General features: G+C 50.7%; 2 protein-coding genes across 2 annotated transcripts in view; one reads left to right on the forward strand and one right to left on the reverse strand.

Moving 5' to 3' along the window:
• ILKAP (integrin-linked kinase-associated serine/threonine phosphatase) overlaps positions 1–12,218 on the forward strand; it is a 17,173-nt gene extending 4,955 nt beyond the window's left edge. Inside the window, exons 2-12 of the mRNA XM_009996760.1 lie at positions 446–511; positions 901–957; positions 2,135–2,257; positions 3,132–3,258; positions 4,605–4,711; positions 5,169–5,262; positions 7,037–7,124; positions 8,452–8,573; positions 10,177–10,296; positions 11,667–11,748; positions 11,949–12,218. Coding sequence (XP_009995062.1) covers positions 446–511; positions 901–957; positions 2,135–2,257; positions 3,132–3,258; positions 4,605–4,711; positions 5,169–5,262; positions 7,037–7,124; positions 8,452–8,573; positions 10,177–10,296; positions 11,667–11,748; positions 11,949–12,089 — 1,127 coding nt within the window. The 3' untranslated portion in view covers positions 12,090–12,218. The remainder of the gene's footprint in view (positions 1–445; positions 512–900; positions 958–2,134; positions 2,258–3,131; positions 3,259–4,604; positions 4,712–5,168; positions 5,263–7,036; positions 7,125–8,451; positions 8,574–10,176; positions 10,297–11,666; positions 11,749–11,948) is intronic.
• A 2,388-nt stretch (positions 12,219–14,606) lies between these two features.
• Positions 14,607–16,164, reverse strand: FAM132B (family with sequence similarity 132, member B). Its single transcript, XM_009996761.1, has 5 exons — positions 15,969–16,164; positions 15,607–15,785; positions 15,223–15,494; positions 15,024–15,102; positions 14,607–14,705 (listed from the first exon to the last, which is right to left on the reverse strand). Exons 1-5 carry the CDS (start codon positions 16,162–16,164, stop codon positions 14,607–14,609), a joined length of 825 nt encoding a protein of 274 aa, XP_009995063.1.
• Between the last annotated feature and the right edge of the window lie 71 nt (positions 16,165–16,235).

Genomic DNA, 16,235 nt, shown 5'->3' on the forward strand with positions numbered 1-16,235 from the left:
GGTGGTGGTTTTTGTTGCGTTTTGGGGTGTTTTTTTTTTAATTATGGGTTTTTGTGGTGGGGTTTTTTTTGTTCCCGTGGGGCCCGTTCGGGTGTTACCCACGCGGTTTAGGCCAGAAGAGCCTTCCCCTTGGGTCTGTGGGTCTGTGGGGAGCTGCGGGGCTGCGACCTGACGGGATTTGCTGCTTTCTAGGCCCCTCCCACCCGGTAGCGTCTTGATCCTCCTGCTGAGGGATCTTAACGCAGGTCGAGTGGTTTCCTAGCTAAAAAAAAAACAACCCAAACAAACCCCAAACTGTTTTCAAGGTGGTGGTTCTTTTGCTCGTGTAGGAGCTGCCTAACTTAGATGAAAGAAAGGCAGCCAAGGCTGGTCCCCCCCCTGCAGTCCCAGAAACCAGCCCCCCAGGGCCTGCAGCACATCCTGACTCTGCCCTGGTGTCTTGCAGGGAAGGAAGCCCAGACAGGGCCTCTGCTCTTTGATGATCTCCCACCAACCAGCAGTGCTGACTCAGGTATGGCTGCTCCATTCCTGCCATCAGTTTGGCTTCCTGGGTTTTCTGTGTTAGCACATCTTGACATGAAACTTCTCCAAACCCTTTCCTTTGTTAGGATAAAGATAGTTGGGTCATCAGCACTAGTGTGCAGAGCAGCTGCTTTCTTCTTTTATGTGTGTGTGGTTTATTGGTTTTTTTGATAACCAGAACGTTACAGATCTTACACCTTTTGTGACATGTTCCGTTTATGTCCCATCAAACAAAAAGTTTGCCATCCTGTAACAGAAGTTGAAATTTGGCTCACTTTGGTAAAGTGGCATTTTATGATTACCACACCTAAGGAAGAGCATTGTTCCCTCAGAGGCACAAAGGAATTTTAAGTTTCTTGCTTTTATCTCATGCTCCAGGAAAAGGAGGCTCTTTACTCTTTGATGATCTTCCTCCAGCCAGCAGTGGTGACACAGGTAAGGAGCTGTGTCAGCTCACCAGGGCTCTGCTTCCCAGGAAAACCTGTCATGTTGGGCACATGGCAGCTTTTCTGGTCTGGGTTGGCTGATGCTGCTTGAGGAGATTTCTTTGTGCCCCAATTATTGAAATGATGATTTTGACTCTATAAAAAGTAAACTTGGGTCTGTTCCCAGAAGTGCATCCCTCAGGTGGCTTTTAGGGACCCCTGTGTTCTGGGCCTGAAAGATTCCTGTTTGGGGAATAAAGGTACAAGTGTGCTTGCCAGGAGTGAAGGCAGAGCTGGCCTTGCTGCTGCCACTGCCCTGGCTTCTCTGTGGACTGCCTTCTTGTTCTGAGTGTCTTCAAACCCAGGCCTGGCCAGGCTGTCCTCATGCAGCCAGATATTTGCTGGCACCTGAGAGGAGGGGAGATCATTCACTGCACCATGCCAGAGTAAATGTTCATAAGGAAAAGCCTAGGGTTCTGATGTCATAGACTGGTTTGGGATGGAAGGGACCTTCAAGATCATCCAGTTCCAACCCCCTGCATGGGCAGGGACACCTCCCAGCAGCCCAAGTTGCTCCATGCCCCATCCAACCTGCCCTTCAACACTGCCAGGGATGGGGCAGCCACAGCTTCCCTGGGCAACCTGGGCCAGGCTCTCACCACCCTCACACTCCACAGTTTCCTCCTCATGTCTCACCTCAATCTCCCCTCTGCCAGTTTTCATCCATCCCCCCTTGTCCTCCCCCTCCCTGCCCTTGTCCAAAGTCCCTCCCCAGCTTTCCTGGAGCCCCTTCAGGCACTGGAAAGTGCTCTGAGATCTCTCTGGAGCTTTTCCAGGCTGAACACCCCAACTCTCTCAGCCTGTCTTAATAGGAGAGATTTTGCTTGCTAGCTTTAATTTGTAGCCTGTCTTCTGAAGCTCCTAACAAATTTGCACAGAGTTAACAAAATATACATTTTTGCATTGTTAGGGTCACTAATGAATAATGAAAGTAATAATAATGAAAAAAAAAAAAAAAGATAAGTGTTTCAAGTGGAAATGTTTACTTCCTGTGCAGTTAACTGCAAAAAAAGAAGAGGCTAGTAGCCAGGAAACTAAAAAAAAAGGACTTGCTGCTGAATTTACATAAGTAAAACACAGCTGGAAGGCTTCAGCCACCTGCCTTCTTTCTTTCTTCTTTCTTTCAGCCTCCAGTGCTACTGAGCAGGTCTCATCAGCAGGGAGCCATGGGAAGGGGGAGAAGAGAAAGTCCTTGGAGGAGGAAGAGAAGAATGGCAGGGAAGAACTTGTGGAAAAGAAAGTTTGTAAAGGTTTTCAGACAGTTTGAAAACAAATGTACTCGATTTGTACTTTTGACGTTGGGCTGAGTAAGTCCAGACCAAAGCCAACCTTTGCTTGTTCAGTCTGGTGGCATTTACAGCCTCTTGCAGGGAACAAGCTGCTGTGGCAGCCTGTGGAAGCCCCATGGGGCCCTGTGCCACTCCCTGCCTCCCTTGCCTTCTTAGTGGCCCTGCTGAAGTGGCAGAAGCTCCTCAGCATTTGCAGGTTAAGTTTAGGTCCTGTATTGCCAAGAGGGGGATTGAGTGTGAAACCTCTGGAAGGCTAAATCCACACCAGTTTCTTCTGCCATATCCCAGATCTCTCCACTGGGTGGCTGCTAACAAGGCCCGAGAGAGTAAGACTTGCTGTTACATACGGGGCATGTGACTTCAGTGCAGGTGCCCACATCCTGTGTTGCAGTTTTGAGGTAACATGTTCATGTGTAGAAAGGCCAGAACATGTTCTGGAACCAGCAGACTCTGATTTCCTGCCCTTAGCACCCTCTTCCAAGCTGTGCTGTGTTTCGTCAGCAGGTTCAGTGCCCCCTGCTTCCCCTGACCCCCCTTTTTGGTACCAGCTGTGCCTGATACCCAGCAGTCCTGCTTGGCTACAGCCACCATGGAGGCAGGTGACTTTGATAGTTGCTCACCTGGGGGACAGTTAAAAAAAACATGTTAGAATATAAGTATATCCTGCTCAGCAGAAGGTGCCAGATGTGCTGTTGCAGGCCAAGGACCATACTAGACTCCAGTGCCACGGGAGCATTCTGGAAGCTGAAAAGTGGTTGCTAATAAACTGGTTTTTAGCCTGAACTGAGGAGACAGAGGAGTTTGATTTGCATGCATCTGCTTTGTTCCCCTTTAGGATCAGTGGACATTCTTGGATTGAAGGGTTATGTGGCAGAGAGGAAAGGTGAAAGAGAAGACATGCAGGATGCACATGTCATCTTAAATGATATCACTGAGGAGTGCCAGCCTCTGCCTTCCCAAATGTAAGTGGGACTCAACTGCCAGAATAAAGCTGGGGATGGAGCCATCACAGGAAGTGAAGGAGCTCCAGGTTGCTTCAGCTGAGCCCAGGATATGTTCCCTTTAGCTTTGTGTGTATGATGCTCTTAACTGTGCCTGTGTCATGGTGTCTGGTTTGGGCTTGTTATTGAATCACAGGTTGTAAGGGACCTCAAGGATCATCTGGTCCAGCCTTATTGGGAGACCTGAGTTGAATTATTAGCTGTGTTCCTGGACAAATGAGAGGACTATTTTATAAAAAAATGCTTTGAGTGCTGCTTAGTGGATTTGGCCATTGATTTGGCAAGGACTGAGAGGGCCTGATAACTGGATATTGAGCCTCTGTTACCCCAATGTAAGCATGGATGTTTGAAGACCCTCAGTTTAATTATGAGTAATCAGGTCTTCCCTTGGGGATTTTACAGTGTGTAAAACCCAAACTGTGGCAAGGGAGAACACTCAGAGAAGAGAAAACAGCTGTCAGAGCTCTCATTTTAGAAGTTTGAATCTCTTAGCAAATTAACATACATAACTGTACGTGGGTGGAGTTTGTGTATTTAAAGGAATGTTCTTGAGCATCCTCCTGATACTGTATTTAGCTTCTGGACTAATATTGCCCTGAGAGCTTTGTGTGCCAAGTGATCTGAGTTTCCTGGCTGTAGCATGGTTTCCACAAGTTTAGGCATGGAAAGAACTGTACGATTGGCTAGATTGATGTCTGTGTAGTGCTGGGGAGCTGCTGTGACCTTAAGGTGAAATGTTGACCTGCTTTTATGCCAAGCTGTGGTCTGTAAACTCTTTTCTGCCTTTCATGTGCTTGAGGGGTGAAAAGTTACAAGAAAATTCTCTGCTCACTGCTTGCACATGTAAACTGTGTAAGTACTTGACTGTGTGAGCTTAGAGACTTCAAAGAATGGTTTGGGTTGGAAGGGACCTTAAAGACCATCTATAGCCAACCCCCCTGCATGGGCAGGGACACCTCCCACCAGACCAGCTTGCTCAGAGCCCCATCCAGCCTGGCCTGGAACACTTCCATGGAGGGGACATCCACAACCTGTGCCAGTGTCTCACCACCCTCACAGTCAAGAATCTCTTCCTAATATCCAATCTAAACTATCAGTTTTAAAGTATTCCACCCTTGTCCTCTCACTCCCTGCCCTTGTCAAAAGTCCCTCCCCAGCTTTCCTGTAGGCCCTTCAGGTACTGGAAGGCTGCTGCCTTTGGGCCTTGGAGTGATTATTCAGTCTGGCTGACACAGGGCAGGGTGTTATGGAGACAATCCCACCTGACAGCCTGCCCTAACTACCTTGTGCTCCTTGTTCCCTCACAGCACACGTGTCTCGTACTTCGCTGTGTTCGATGGCCACGGGGGAGTCCGAGCCTCAAAATTTGCAGCACAGAATCTGCACCAAAACCTGATTAAGAAATTTCCTAAAGGTGAGAGGAGTGGAATGGGCTGTAGGGCAAATGTCACCTTTTCTGCCGTGACATTATGGCACTGGAGAGGGAAACTTGATTCATTTGGGCATAGTTGTACAGTTCCCATCCCTTATTCCTAGTGGGCTTGTGAGGCTGCACTGTACCCTGGGGAAAAGGGCTGGAAACCTTTTTAGCTCAAAAGTACAAGCAGCCAATTGTGAGCTGCTGAGCAAGTGTGAGATATGCTGTTACCAGCTCTGACAGTGCCATTCCAAGAGTGAAAATACGCCTGAGAGGGAGAGGGGTATGTCACAATTTCTCCAAACGTGCTGCCCCCTGGATTGTTGGTAGATTGACCTGCTCTGCAAGGATGTGAGGGATGCACTGCCTGCTTGAACATTGGCTGAGCAAGGGGACTGGGGGAGGTCAGATGTGGTTAAGCTGGAGCTTAGTTGCTCTTTTCCCTTTCTGACAGGTGAGGTAGTCAGCGTGGAGAAAACTGTGAAGAGATGCCTTTTGGACACCTTCAAACACACAGATGAAGAGTTTCTAAAGCAGGCATCCAGCCAGTAAGTGTAAATGCTTTCCATGTGTCTGTATTCCTTAGCTTGCATCTCACAGGCCTCAGTTCTGGCCAGGAAAGAGGAAACCTTCACTGATGTCTGTGCTTTGGTGACACCCCACAGAGCTCAGCTGTGCCAGGCTGTAGCTCTGCCAGCTGAGTACCTGCTAGAGCATGGCATGTTCTAGGCTTACTCTGTGGTTTCTTGACCTCCCTGGACTAAAATACACATTTGTGGTAAAAGATGGAACCAAAACATGACTAAGAATGCACCTCTGTCCACACCAGGGTATCTTGTTTTCCTTCTTTTTAAAGACTTACCATGTTACTGAGGTGACTCACCCCAGACTGCCTGAGGTGGGTTCTCTGTGTTGGTGGCATCAAAGCATGGCAGGAGGGTGTCTGTCAGGCAGGTCTTTGCAGGTTGCTGTGTGGAGCTTTCTTTAGAGCTGCATTCCTGTTAGTATGTGCTTGCCAGGCTGGAGCACATTGCTGAGGGAATTTTTAATGCCCTGTGTTGAAAGACCTAACTCTTCCAGTGTGAATTTAAATCTTATTTCACCTCTTTTAAAAATAGAGATGGTTTAGCTTGTTGGCTTGTTTCTAACAGATTATTTTAAAACACAGCAGCTATTTTCTGTGAGGTAAATTCCAGGTTTCCCTCAGCACTGGGTTTTGAGCACAAGCACCCTTAGTCTCTGTTGAACTGACACAAACTTTTTGGAGCCTCTTTGTTTCCCTTCCTCTGCCCTTGCTTCCTTTGCCCTTAGGGCATTAGAAGGAAATTCTGGAGTGTGAGGGTGGTGAGAGCCTGGCCCAGGTTGCCCAGGGAAGCTGTGGCTGCCCCATCCCTGGCAGTGTTGAAGGGCAGGTTGGATGGGGCTTGGAGCAACCTGGGCTGGTGGGAGGTGTCCCTGCCCATGCAGGGGGTTGGATCTGGATGATCTTGAAGGTCCCTTCCAACCCAAACTGTTCTATGATTCTGATTCTATGACTAGGTAAGTTGTAGTTTGCATGTAAAATACAATCACTTAATTACCAGTCCTTCACACATTTGTTGTTTTGTTCTTTTTTAATTTCATAGTGACAGCTCTAACACGAGAGACTAGATGATGTGTCTCAGTCTGTGGATTCCCTTCAAACCCTCAATTTTAAAATAAATCACAGACAGGCTCAGTCTCTTAAGCCTACTCAGATCAACAAGTTTAGCCAGGCAAAAGGAAGAGGCTTCCTTGAGTCTGTCACAACAGAGTCATTCCCAAACCAGTCTCCCTCTGGTCAGAAATGAGATTAGTGACAAGATGGTTAGTGCTGGCTGTCTTGGAGACAAAATGAATGATCTTCATTCATCTGCACCTTCCGAGTTAGGGAAGACTGGATGAAATCTGTCCAATTCTGCTGCAGCCCTGGCTGTGCCTTCCTTTTGCTGCCAAGAAGGAGCCCCCCGAGGAGGAGCTGAGGGTGCTTGTTTGCTCACAGAGCCACAGCTCCTGGGCATTCACTGGGGCTGAGCCTGTTCCAGCCACAGAGGAGCTGGGTGGGAGGGAGGCTTGTTGTGGGGGGGCATGGCAGGCAGTATGTGGGTCACTTGGGGACTGCCCATGCATTTAGAAGGCAGCTCCCTCTCCAGCTTACTGTTTTCCCCAGCTGCTGAGGGGCTGTGCTGGCTGCTGTGTGTTGCACGTGGCACTTCCAGGAGTCCCCAGCAGTGCTCTGTGAGTAACTCTTAAAACATTATTTTTCCCCCCTCCCCTTAGTCATCTTCTTTTTGTTCCTTTCAGGAAGCCAGCATGGAAGGATGGCTCCACAGCTACCTGTGTCCTAGCTGTGGACAATATTCTCTACATAGCCAATCTGGGGGACAGCCGGGTAAGCAGGATGGAGAAGCTCAACTGCTGGTGTTTCAGTTCCTCTGAGAGCTTGTCTCCCTCTGAAGGGTGAGGTGTCCCAGTTGCCATGAGCTCTGGAACTGTTTCTACAGAGCTGCCTATTTTGGCTGTGTGGAGGGCTGATCTAGTGGGAGGTGCCCCTGCACATGCAGGGGGGGGTGGGACTAGATGATCTTTAAGGTTCCTTCCAACCCAAACCATTCTATGATTGTCTTCTGTAATGTAAAACTCTGGGTGTGGTAGTTCTCTCTTGGTGCTGCTAAATGTCTCACAGTATCTAAAATGTTTCAATTGGAAGGGACTTTCAGTGATCATATAGTCCACATGCTGACCAGGGCTGACCAACAGTTAAAGCGTATTATTAAGGGCATTGTCCAAATGTCCCTTAAACACTGCCAGGCTTGGGGCTTCAACCACCTCTCTAGGAAGCCCGTTCCAGTGTTTGTCCACTCTCTTGGTAAAGAAAATGTCCAGTCTAAACCTGCCTTGGTGCAGCTCTGAATCATTCCCATATGTCCTGTCCCTGGATCCCAGGGAGAAGAGCTCAGCACCTCCCTCTCCACGTCCCCTCCTCAGGAAGCTGTGGAGAGCAATGGGATCACCCCTCAGCCTCCTTTTCTCCCAGCTGGACAACCCCAGAGTCCTCAGCCTCTCGTCACAGGACATTCCCTCCAGCCCTTCCAGCTTTGTTGCCCTCCTCTGGACCTACCTTCCCACCCTCCCTAGATGGTGGGCCCAGAACTGCCCAGGGTGCTCCAGGAGGGGGCTGCACCAACCCTGAATCCAGCAGCATAATCCCCTCTCCTGACTGGCTGGTTTGGCTGTGGTTGATGCCCCCCAGGAGGTGGTTGGCCCTCGGTGTCAGGACACTCTGCTGGCTCCTCCTGAGCCTGCTGCCCCCCAGCGCCCCCAGACCCCTCTCTGCAGGGCTGCTCTCCAGCCACTCTCCTCCCAGATCACCCTTGTGCCCCGGGTTAGTGTCCCAGGTGCAGGATCCAGCACTTGGGCTGGTTAGACTTCATCCCATTGATGATTGTCTGGTGCTCCAATCCATCTAGATCCCTCTGCAAGGCCCTCAAGAGACTCAGCAGCACCTCCCAGCTTAGTATCCTCACCAGACTTGCTAATTCCACCCCTGCATCCAGATCACTGGCACAAATTCTGACCCCAAGGACTGGGGAACACTACTGGTGACTGGTCACCAGGCAGGTGTAGCCCCGTTCACTGTAACTTGCAGCTCTCCCTCAAGGAGTTGTCCTTGCTGCAGTTCAGGTGTTGTCTTGACAGGTGTTTTTTTGTCAGCACAGGCGGTTCTGTGTCGTTACAACGAGGAGAGCCAGAAGCACATGGCCTTAAGCCTCAGTAAGGAGCACAACCCCACCCAGTACGAGGAGCGCATGCGGATACAGAAAGCTGGGGGGAATGTCAGGTGAGCTCCTGAAGTTTGTGAGTGAGCAAAGCTAAACCCTGGCCCAACTTCAGGCCTGAGCACTGAGCTTCTGGAGTTTCCTGAGCCCAGTGCTCATGCTGTTGAGAGCTCAGATGGAATCTCTTTGCTGCCTGAGTGGTGTCTGAGGTGTCTTTAAGGATTCAGTGGCTTGAGCTGGTTTCCCAGGGGTTTCCAGTGGCAGCAGGGTGCTGGCTGCAGGGGCAGGAACCCATGTGACAGCCCGGCACTGCAGTGCAGGCAGGGACGTGCTTGACCTACAGAGCTGGACTTGATTGGTTTAAGAAGTTCTCTGTTGCTTGTTTTTGAGAGGTTTGAGAGGGCACAAGAAGCCCTTGATATTAGTGTTTCTCCCCTGGGACTTAGATGATGCACAGAGGTGGTCTACAGTAGGAGAGAGGTATCTGGAGCCAGAGTGGGATTATCTTGCCTGTTCTTGTGCATGGATGTGTGCATGGCTCTGTGGGCAGCTCTGTCTAATATCCCTGGCTAGGTTCTCTCCCTTCTTTGAAAGCTGTTTCTTGATTTAATGGCATCCTCGTAAGAGAGGACTGGGTGCAGGTGAATTATCTTAGTGCCTGCAGAGGGGTGAGCTCAGTTCTGTCACACTGCCATGTCTGGAGGGCCTTGCTCCCCTTATCTCTGGAGAGCACATGCTGCTGCTTATGCTTAGCACTGATCTATCTTTGCACACAGGAAGAAATGGGCCAGTGTCTGTTAGCTCTTTTCAGAACTGGGGGAACACCTCTCTGGTTGCTTGGGAGCCTCTTCCACTGCTTGTGGTTCAGCATTTTGGACCCAAGAGATAAGTCTCAAAGTGTGTGAGCATCAGATCTCTCTTCTGTGATGTGCCTTGCTTCTTGCTTTTATCTCAAGCAGGGCTGGTTGGACTACAAGATGAATGAGTTTGTGTCTTTCCAGAGTGCTCAGAAGAGCCTTTTTGGGGAGAAGATTTCAGTTGGTGGAAAGATGGAGTGTGGAAAGGTGCTTCTGTTGGGGCAGTACTCAGTTCATTAGAAAAGTTTAGCAAACAAAACTGCTTCCTAAGGGGGATTCTGACTTGGGCGTCACAGAACTAGTTGCTGTGATCAGTAAAGACCAAGAGATCAGAATAAAGTTTGTGGCTCCTGCTCCTTAGAACTGCCCCCAGTTGAACCAGTGTGTAGAGGCTAGTGTCCCCATAGGGAGAGCACAGGAGGGGCTGCTGCCTCAGACCTGGTCTTGCTGCACCCTGTACTTCTATTGAAATGCAGCTGTCTAGATACCTTCCCAAAAAAAGAATTGTGAATTCAAACCTCCACCTCTGGCAGTTCAGCTCAGCATAGAACTCTTCCCTGGCTGGCTGGGCTAAGCAGGACCTGGGTCAGGGCAGGGAGACAGGAGGCAGCCTTGAATTCCCCTGACTTCATTTCTTCCTCCCCTCTTCCTTTGTTTCCCAGACCTTTCCACAAAGATGCAGAAAGGGAAGGAGGCTTTGAAGGGAAGATTTTAACTTGCTGGGGGACATGGGTCAGGATTTGTATGAGGCAGCTGTGAAGACAGTCCTCATGACTCAAGAGCCTGGTTGTTTCCTTTCCTGCTGCAGGGATGGCAGAGTCCTGGGAGTGCTGGAGGTTTCCCGCTCCATTGGGGACGGACAGTACAAGCGCTGCGGTGTGATCTCCGTGCCAGACATCAAACGCTGCCAGCTCACCCACAACGACAGGTGTGTCCCCCTGCACTGGCCTTGCTTGGAGCTGCTCAGAAGCAACAGCACAAGCTGCACAGCCCCGTGTGCTCTGCTCTTAGGGCCAAGACATTTGAGACTGATCGGCCGGATTAGAGGATGCTCTTACTGCTGCTCTCTGGCCTCCTCTCCCTTGTCAGTATGGTGGGCTAGTGCTGCTGCCTCTCTGCCAGGGTACTGGGAAGGCTCCTGTTGGAGAAACTGGCCTCACACCAGTGATAACATACACAGGCTTTAACATACACAGGCCTTAGACTTCTTTCATGCTCTGCGTAAGTTCACACACCCGTGTTCAAACAGCTGGTTAAGGCTTGAATTTGTGGATCCTTATCCTGCTCAGTAGTTGTTTCTAGCAGCAGCAGTGCTAGAACACAAATACTGCATTCAGCTCTGATAGTTAAGATTTGAGATACTTTTCTAACGTATGATTGGCAGTGACAAATTGCTGTGAGCTTTCATGTCAGGCTCTCTGAAGTGAGAATGAACCCAGTACTGCTGCTTTTTCTGGGAGGACAGCTCTATATCAAGTGATCCACTAAAATATTTCTAAAGAGATTCTGAAACAATGTCTTCAGAGACGTGCTTTTCTGGCAGGCTGGCCACCCTGTGCTCCACTCTGGTTGTAGTTTTCCCTGTCTGGTGACTCAGGGTTGGGCTCCTGGTTGATGCAATCCCCTCTGCAAGCAGGGAGCACACAGCAGGCTGTCTCCCCATCCTCTGCAGGGGACTGGGAGGCAGCTTTCCTTGCCCCGGGCTTTGTATCCCCTTAGCCTGAAGCCTGCAGCCATATACCTTGTGACAGAGTTTTCCAATCAGTTATACCTCTTATTTCTGGATTAAGCTACTAATTCTTATTTGAATATTTATATTTAACTTAAGTTACTGCATACTTCAGGAGTGTGGAAATGTAAAGGGATGCACATGAGGTATTAAGCTGGTTGTGTTTGTCTATATCCTTGCATTAGCTTCTTCACAGGGAAAAATATGTGAATGAAAAGGACTCAAAAGAAGGAAGCACTTCCTAGCAAAATAATGCAACTTTCCAGCAGGGCATGGTGTATAGTCTTGCCTAACAGTGCAGGGTCAGTAGGACTTCAGGATGCACTGATGTAGGTCTTAGGTTGTTAGCCTGAGTCCTTGGCCTATAGTTTATATTGCCTCAGGTCTGTGAATGGTAGATTCTAGAGCACCAGAAGTATTCTGGTGCTTCCAAGGGATTTTCAGTTGAGCTTTATGGCATCTTCCCTTTGGACTGGTGCATGGGTACTCATAAAATAGCTTTGAGGAATTTTGCTGTACCTGGGGAGCCAAAGATTCAGCCTTGGAACCTGTCTGTGTTTGATTTCCAGGTTCATTCTGATAGCCTGTGATGGGCTCTTTAAAGTCTTTACACCAGAAGAAGCTGTGAACTTCATTGTGTCCTGCCTGGAGGTGAGAAGGAGGCAGGGTGGGGGATGGATTTGGCAGTGCAGGGAGCACAAGATGGCACAACTCTGACTTGCAGAAATGAACTGCCGAGGTCTTCTCCCTTAGACCCGAGGTTGTCCTTCCTCGTTTTGCTGCTGCACGCTTGGAAATGAACCACGTGCTTTGCTGGGAGTGCTCAGCGTTGCTTTTCCTCCTCTCAACAGGATAAGAACATCCAGATGAGGGAAGGGAAGCTGGAAGCAGATGCCAGGTATGAAGCTGCTTGTAACAGACTGGCCAACAAGGCAGTACAGAGGGGGTCAGCAGACAACGTCACAGTCATGGTGGTCCGGATAGAGCACTGAGGGATGAGCTGCAGCAGCAGGAGCCCAGCTCGCCATGGACGTAAGGGAAGGGAGGAGGTGGGGTGTGTGTGTGCATGTGTGGCTGGGAAAGGGCCTGTTGGGTGCTCATCAGTGTAAATAAAGTTGTTTGTTGTTTTTTTTTTCCTAATAGTTTTAGCTCACTTGGCTAGCAGAGTCCAGAGTGGCTGCCACAGTGGATCAGCCTCTGTGGAAATCTTTGTCCTGTCAACCCCTGGTGAATGTCTTGGCAAACCAAATAAATTCATTTGGCAGAGGTGCTAGCAAGAGCAGGCATCTGTGGGCATGAACTCTGCCAGCTGTTCCAAATGGTGCAGTTCTGCTCTTCATTTCTTTGAGCTTTATATGAGGCCCTAGTAGAGTCCTGAGCTCTTAAGGCTGAGTTGGGAACCCCTGGTCAGACTGTGCAGTGCCCTAGGCCGCTGGCTCGGGATGTGGTGTGGGCTGTCCTCTTGGTGCTGGATAGGAAATCTGGTTCTGAAGCTGGGGGGGTGAGGTTGCCTGCAGCTGAGTGAGACAAACCTGGCTCAGAGAGCAGCAGTGCACCTGCCCTCTGCTTACAGAAAACGTTGGGGGTTTAGCCCCGTTGTTGATACAGGAAAAGCAGCTCTTTGCTCCTGATGTTTATTGGGAAAGTGTTTTCATCAAATGGACCTGCTAGGCAGCAGAGAGTGATGTCTGTGTACTATCTGAGGAGCAGGCATCTCAGGTTTCAGCTACTTGTTGCTAGTAAGTGTTTGGTATCTCATACCATCCCCATTCCTCTACCAGTTGTTGCTGCAAGGGGTCTGGGGGGGACTGTTTTCCAGAGGAAATTTGGCTTCAGACCAAAAGAGTGAAAGATAAACAGATTGGGCTACCAAAGCACTTCAGTTCCAGATTAATCAACATTCCTGCCCTGTGGGCGAGTGCAGTGAGATGAGCTGGTCAGTCTGTGCAGTGGTTTCTTGCTCAGCCGCCTTGTCCTGCATGAGAAACAGTGTATAGAGGCCCAACAGGTTGTTGTGGTGGTAGCTGTAGTTCTGTGCACCGTCCTGCACAGGCTTGTGAGGCTTCCTGGTCTCTTTTCTGCTCCCTGTGTTTTCTGGAGTTTTGGGAGATGATCCTGGGCTGTTTTCTTGAGCATGCAAAAGGTATCCTGTTGTTTGGGGTGGGTGGCTTGACCATCTTTATTTCTGCTGCAGCAGAAGTCAGTTAAAGTTCATGGGCTTATGCTAACTAAGAGGTTAACTGTACACATCATCTGTAGAGCACTGAGGAAGGAAGTGGGGGACTCTGCACATATTTTGGTCACCAAATGGTGACCAAATGCCTCTGCTGGCTTGTTCTGCTCCCAGCCATGCCTGCACTCTGATGATGAGCTTGTTTGCCCATGTTAGCAACACTGCTGCTTCTGTTCTTTCCTTTAGAAAGGGTTCTGAAGGCAGAGCTCCAACTAGGAACATGATAGTGTTACAATTAATAATGATTTCAACAAAATGACTGTCCATTTTTCAGGACAAAGGGGAAAACAAAGCACTATGGAGCAGGTTCCACCATGCATTGAGTAGCCAGCCAGTTAAGACAGGCAGATTCAACCCCTGCTTTAGTCTAGTGCTCTTCCCTGCCTATGTGTGTGGCTGAGGGAAGGTGGGGCTGGGTGCAGCTCAGGCTATCTCTGGGTGTGCTGGCACAGCTTGCCCAGTACAACGTGCTGCTGAGAAATGAAACGTGTGGCTGCCTTGCCCCACGCCCAGCCTGCCTGGGTACCTCTCAGGGGCTCAGGCACGTAGCCCTGGGCCCATCCTCAGCTCAGAGGCTATCGGAGCTGAAACATCTGCACTGCCCACGGCCTGGGCCTTGTGCCATGGGCAGGGACCGCCTGGCCTGGAGAGCCACAGGACAGGAATTTGCTTTATCGGGACATTGCTCTGTTTTAAGATTAGCAGTGAACCACACTGGCTTCTGCCAGCCAACATTCACTGCTAATACCTTGTAGAGAAGCTAAAGAGATACAGATAATCTGTTTGGGGCTGCTGAGAAGCTGGGCAGGGAAATCTGAGAGAAAAAATGGAGCTGTAGGACTTCTATGGAAGTCCTACAGATGGATCCATCAAAGGGATGATATCCAGCCTTCAGTGCTTGTGACAGTGGGAGCTGAACCCCATGGAGAAGGCAGCTGGTTGCCACCACTATCAGCAGCCTTTTCCAAGATAAACTTTCAGCCCTTGTCATTAGATGAAAGTGAACTCCTTTAGCTCTTTGTCAGGCCTTTAATTATTATTTATTATTTCTTATGAATTATTAGTAGTAGTATTACTGTTATCCTTCCTTCCTCCTGATCTCTGTCTAGCTTCAGATGGTTCTGGAGCACAAGCAGAATTGGACCATCCTGCAGCTCCTGAAGCAGCAAAGTCTTCCCTGTGCCTGGTGCTGAGCAGGGGAGGTGTGGTGGTGGCTGGCAGAGCTCTGGCTGCTCCTGGCACAGGCTCAGCTCCCAGCCTGCTGCCCAGTGCCTCTTCACACCCCCAGCAGAACGGCGCTGAAATCGGAGCCGCTTTGAATGGTGAGAGGGGAGCCTGCAGTGTTGTCCAGGAAAACAGAGGCATCCTGCCCGGCCTGGAGGGAGAGAGGGCTTCATGGGACTGGGACACCTCCTCCAAGCACTGGGCACTACCTGGCAGAGCTGTCCCCTGTGCACAGCAGCTGAGAGCTGATGGGGCTACTCACCCCACCTCCTTCTAGGAAAAGGATGCCATAGATGCCAGTAGGGCAACCAGCTATGGCTGTAGTGTCCCAGCAGACCTTAGCCCTGAGTGACCACTGGTTGGGCTTGGAGCTGGGTTGAGAAACACACTCAGTGCTCAGCCATGAGCTGGGGCCTTGGAAGACACCTTCCTGCCTGGCACAGTCCTGGGCAGAGCTGGCACCACTAACCTTCAGGTAAAGGACTCCAGCGACGGAGATGGTGAAAAGGTCACCACCACTCTCCAACCGGGACACAGTCTCCAAATAGCTGCAGAAGAGGGAGGATGGTGCCAGGAAGAACGTGTCCCTCGTTGTCTGGGGATGCTGGACTCGTTCCTCCCTCCCTGGCCCAGGGTCCCTCTCCCCTCCCAGCCTTGCCCTGCCCTACCTGTTGTGCTGGCAGCAGGACTGCACACAGATCAGCACCCGCAGACGCTTCCCCCTGCATGAATGCCCCTTCCTCTGCTGTTCTCTGCATGCTGGGACAGAAGGGAGGGTGAGAACCATCCTGGACCTCCCCAGCAGGGCTGTGGGGGTGCCCAAGGGCTCACCAATGTGCAGTGTGGCTCTGAAGGTGTAGTACCCAGCAATGGGGGCTGTGTACTTCCCACTGGTGAGGTTCAGCCCTGGGCCACGGTGGAACATCGCCTCCCTCTCCGGCTGGGGATGGGAAAAGACTTGGGTTAGAGAAGCGGCCCCTGGGCCAGGCTCGGTGTGTGCCATGGGCAGGAAGATGCTGCAGACAGGAGTAGCAAGCAGCCTGGGCACTCACAATGTAGTAGTGCTGCAGCTCCTGCTGCACTCTCTGCTCCACAGAGATGTTTTCACGTGTCTGGCAGTAGAAAGCTGCTTCCACGTGGGACCTGGCCTGGGCATTGACTTTGCTTTCCTCCTTTTCCTCCTGTCCTTCCCTGGCCTTCCTGCACGTCTTCACCTGCTCCTTCACCAGGCCTAGCCCAAAAAAAAACCCAACCAGGGCTTGGCTTTAGGAAGGAACCTTGGCTTTTCTTGGTGCCAAGATCAGAGCACCTGGCTCGGCTGCCCAGCCCCGTGGTGCCCTGTCCCTGCTGTTCCCTGCCCTGGGATCCCCCTCGGCCTCCCCTTCCTATAGAACCCCCTGGGGCTGGTGGGTACCTTTCAGAAGTTGCTCCAGTAGCTCTTCCAGAACGGTGGGGGCCCCGGGATGGACAGGAACAGCAACCTGAGGTGATTTTCCAGGAGACTGGCCAGTGGCTGGTGCCACTGCTGTGTGAGCCTTCATCCCATCCCGGGCTATGCCTGTCCTGGCCCGGCAGCCTCTTCTCTGCCCAGTGCTCCTGGCCAGCAGCATCCACGCCTGGCGAGGGTCCACGCCACCAGTCTGGGGGGCAGCTGCCCCCGGGCCCCCTGCAGCCCTCCCAG

This window comes from Chaetura pelagica, unplaced genomic scaffold, assembly GCF_000747805.2.
Source record: "Chaetura pelagica isolate M959 unplaced genomic scaffold, ChaPel_1.0 scaffold264, whole genome shotgun sequence".
Taxonomy (NCBI): domain Eukaryota; kingdom Metazoa; phylum Chordata; class Aves; order Apodiformes; family Apodidae; genus Chaetura; species Chaetura pelagica.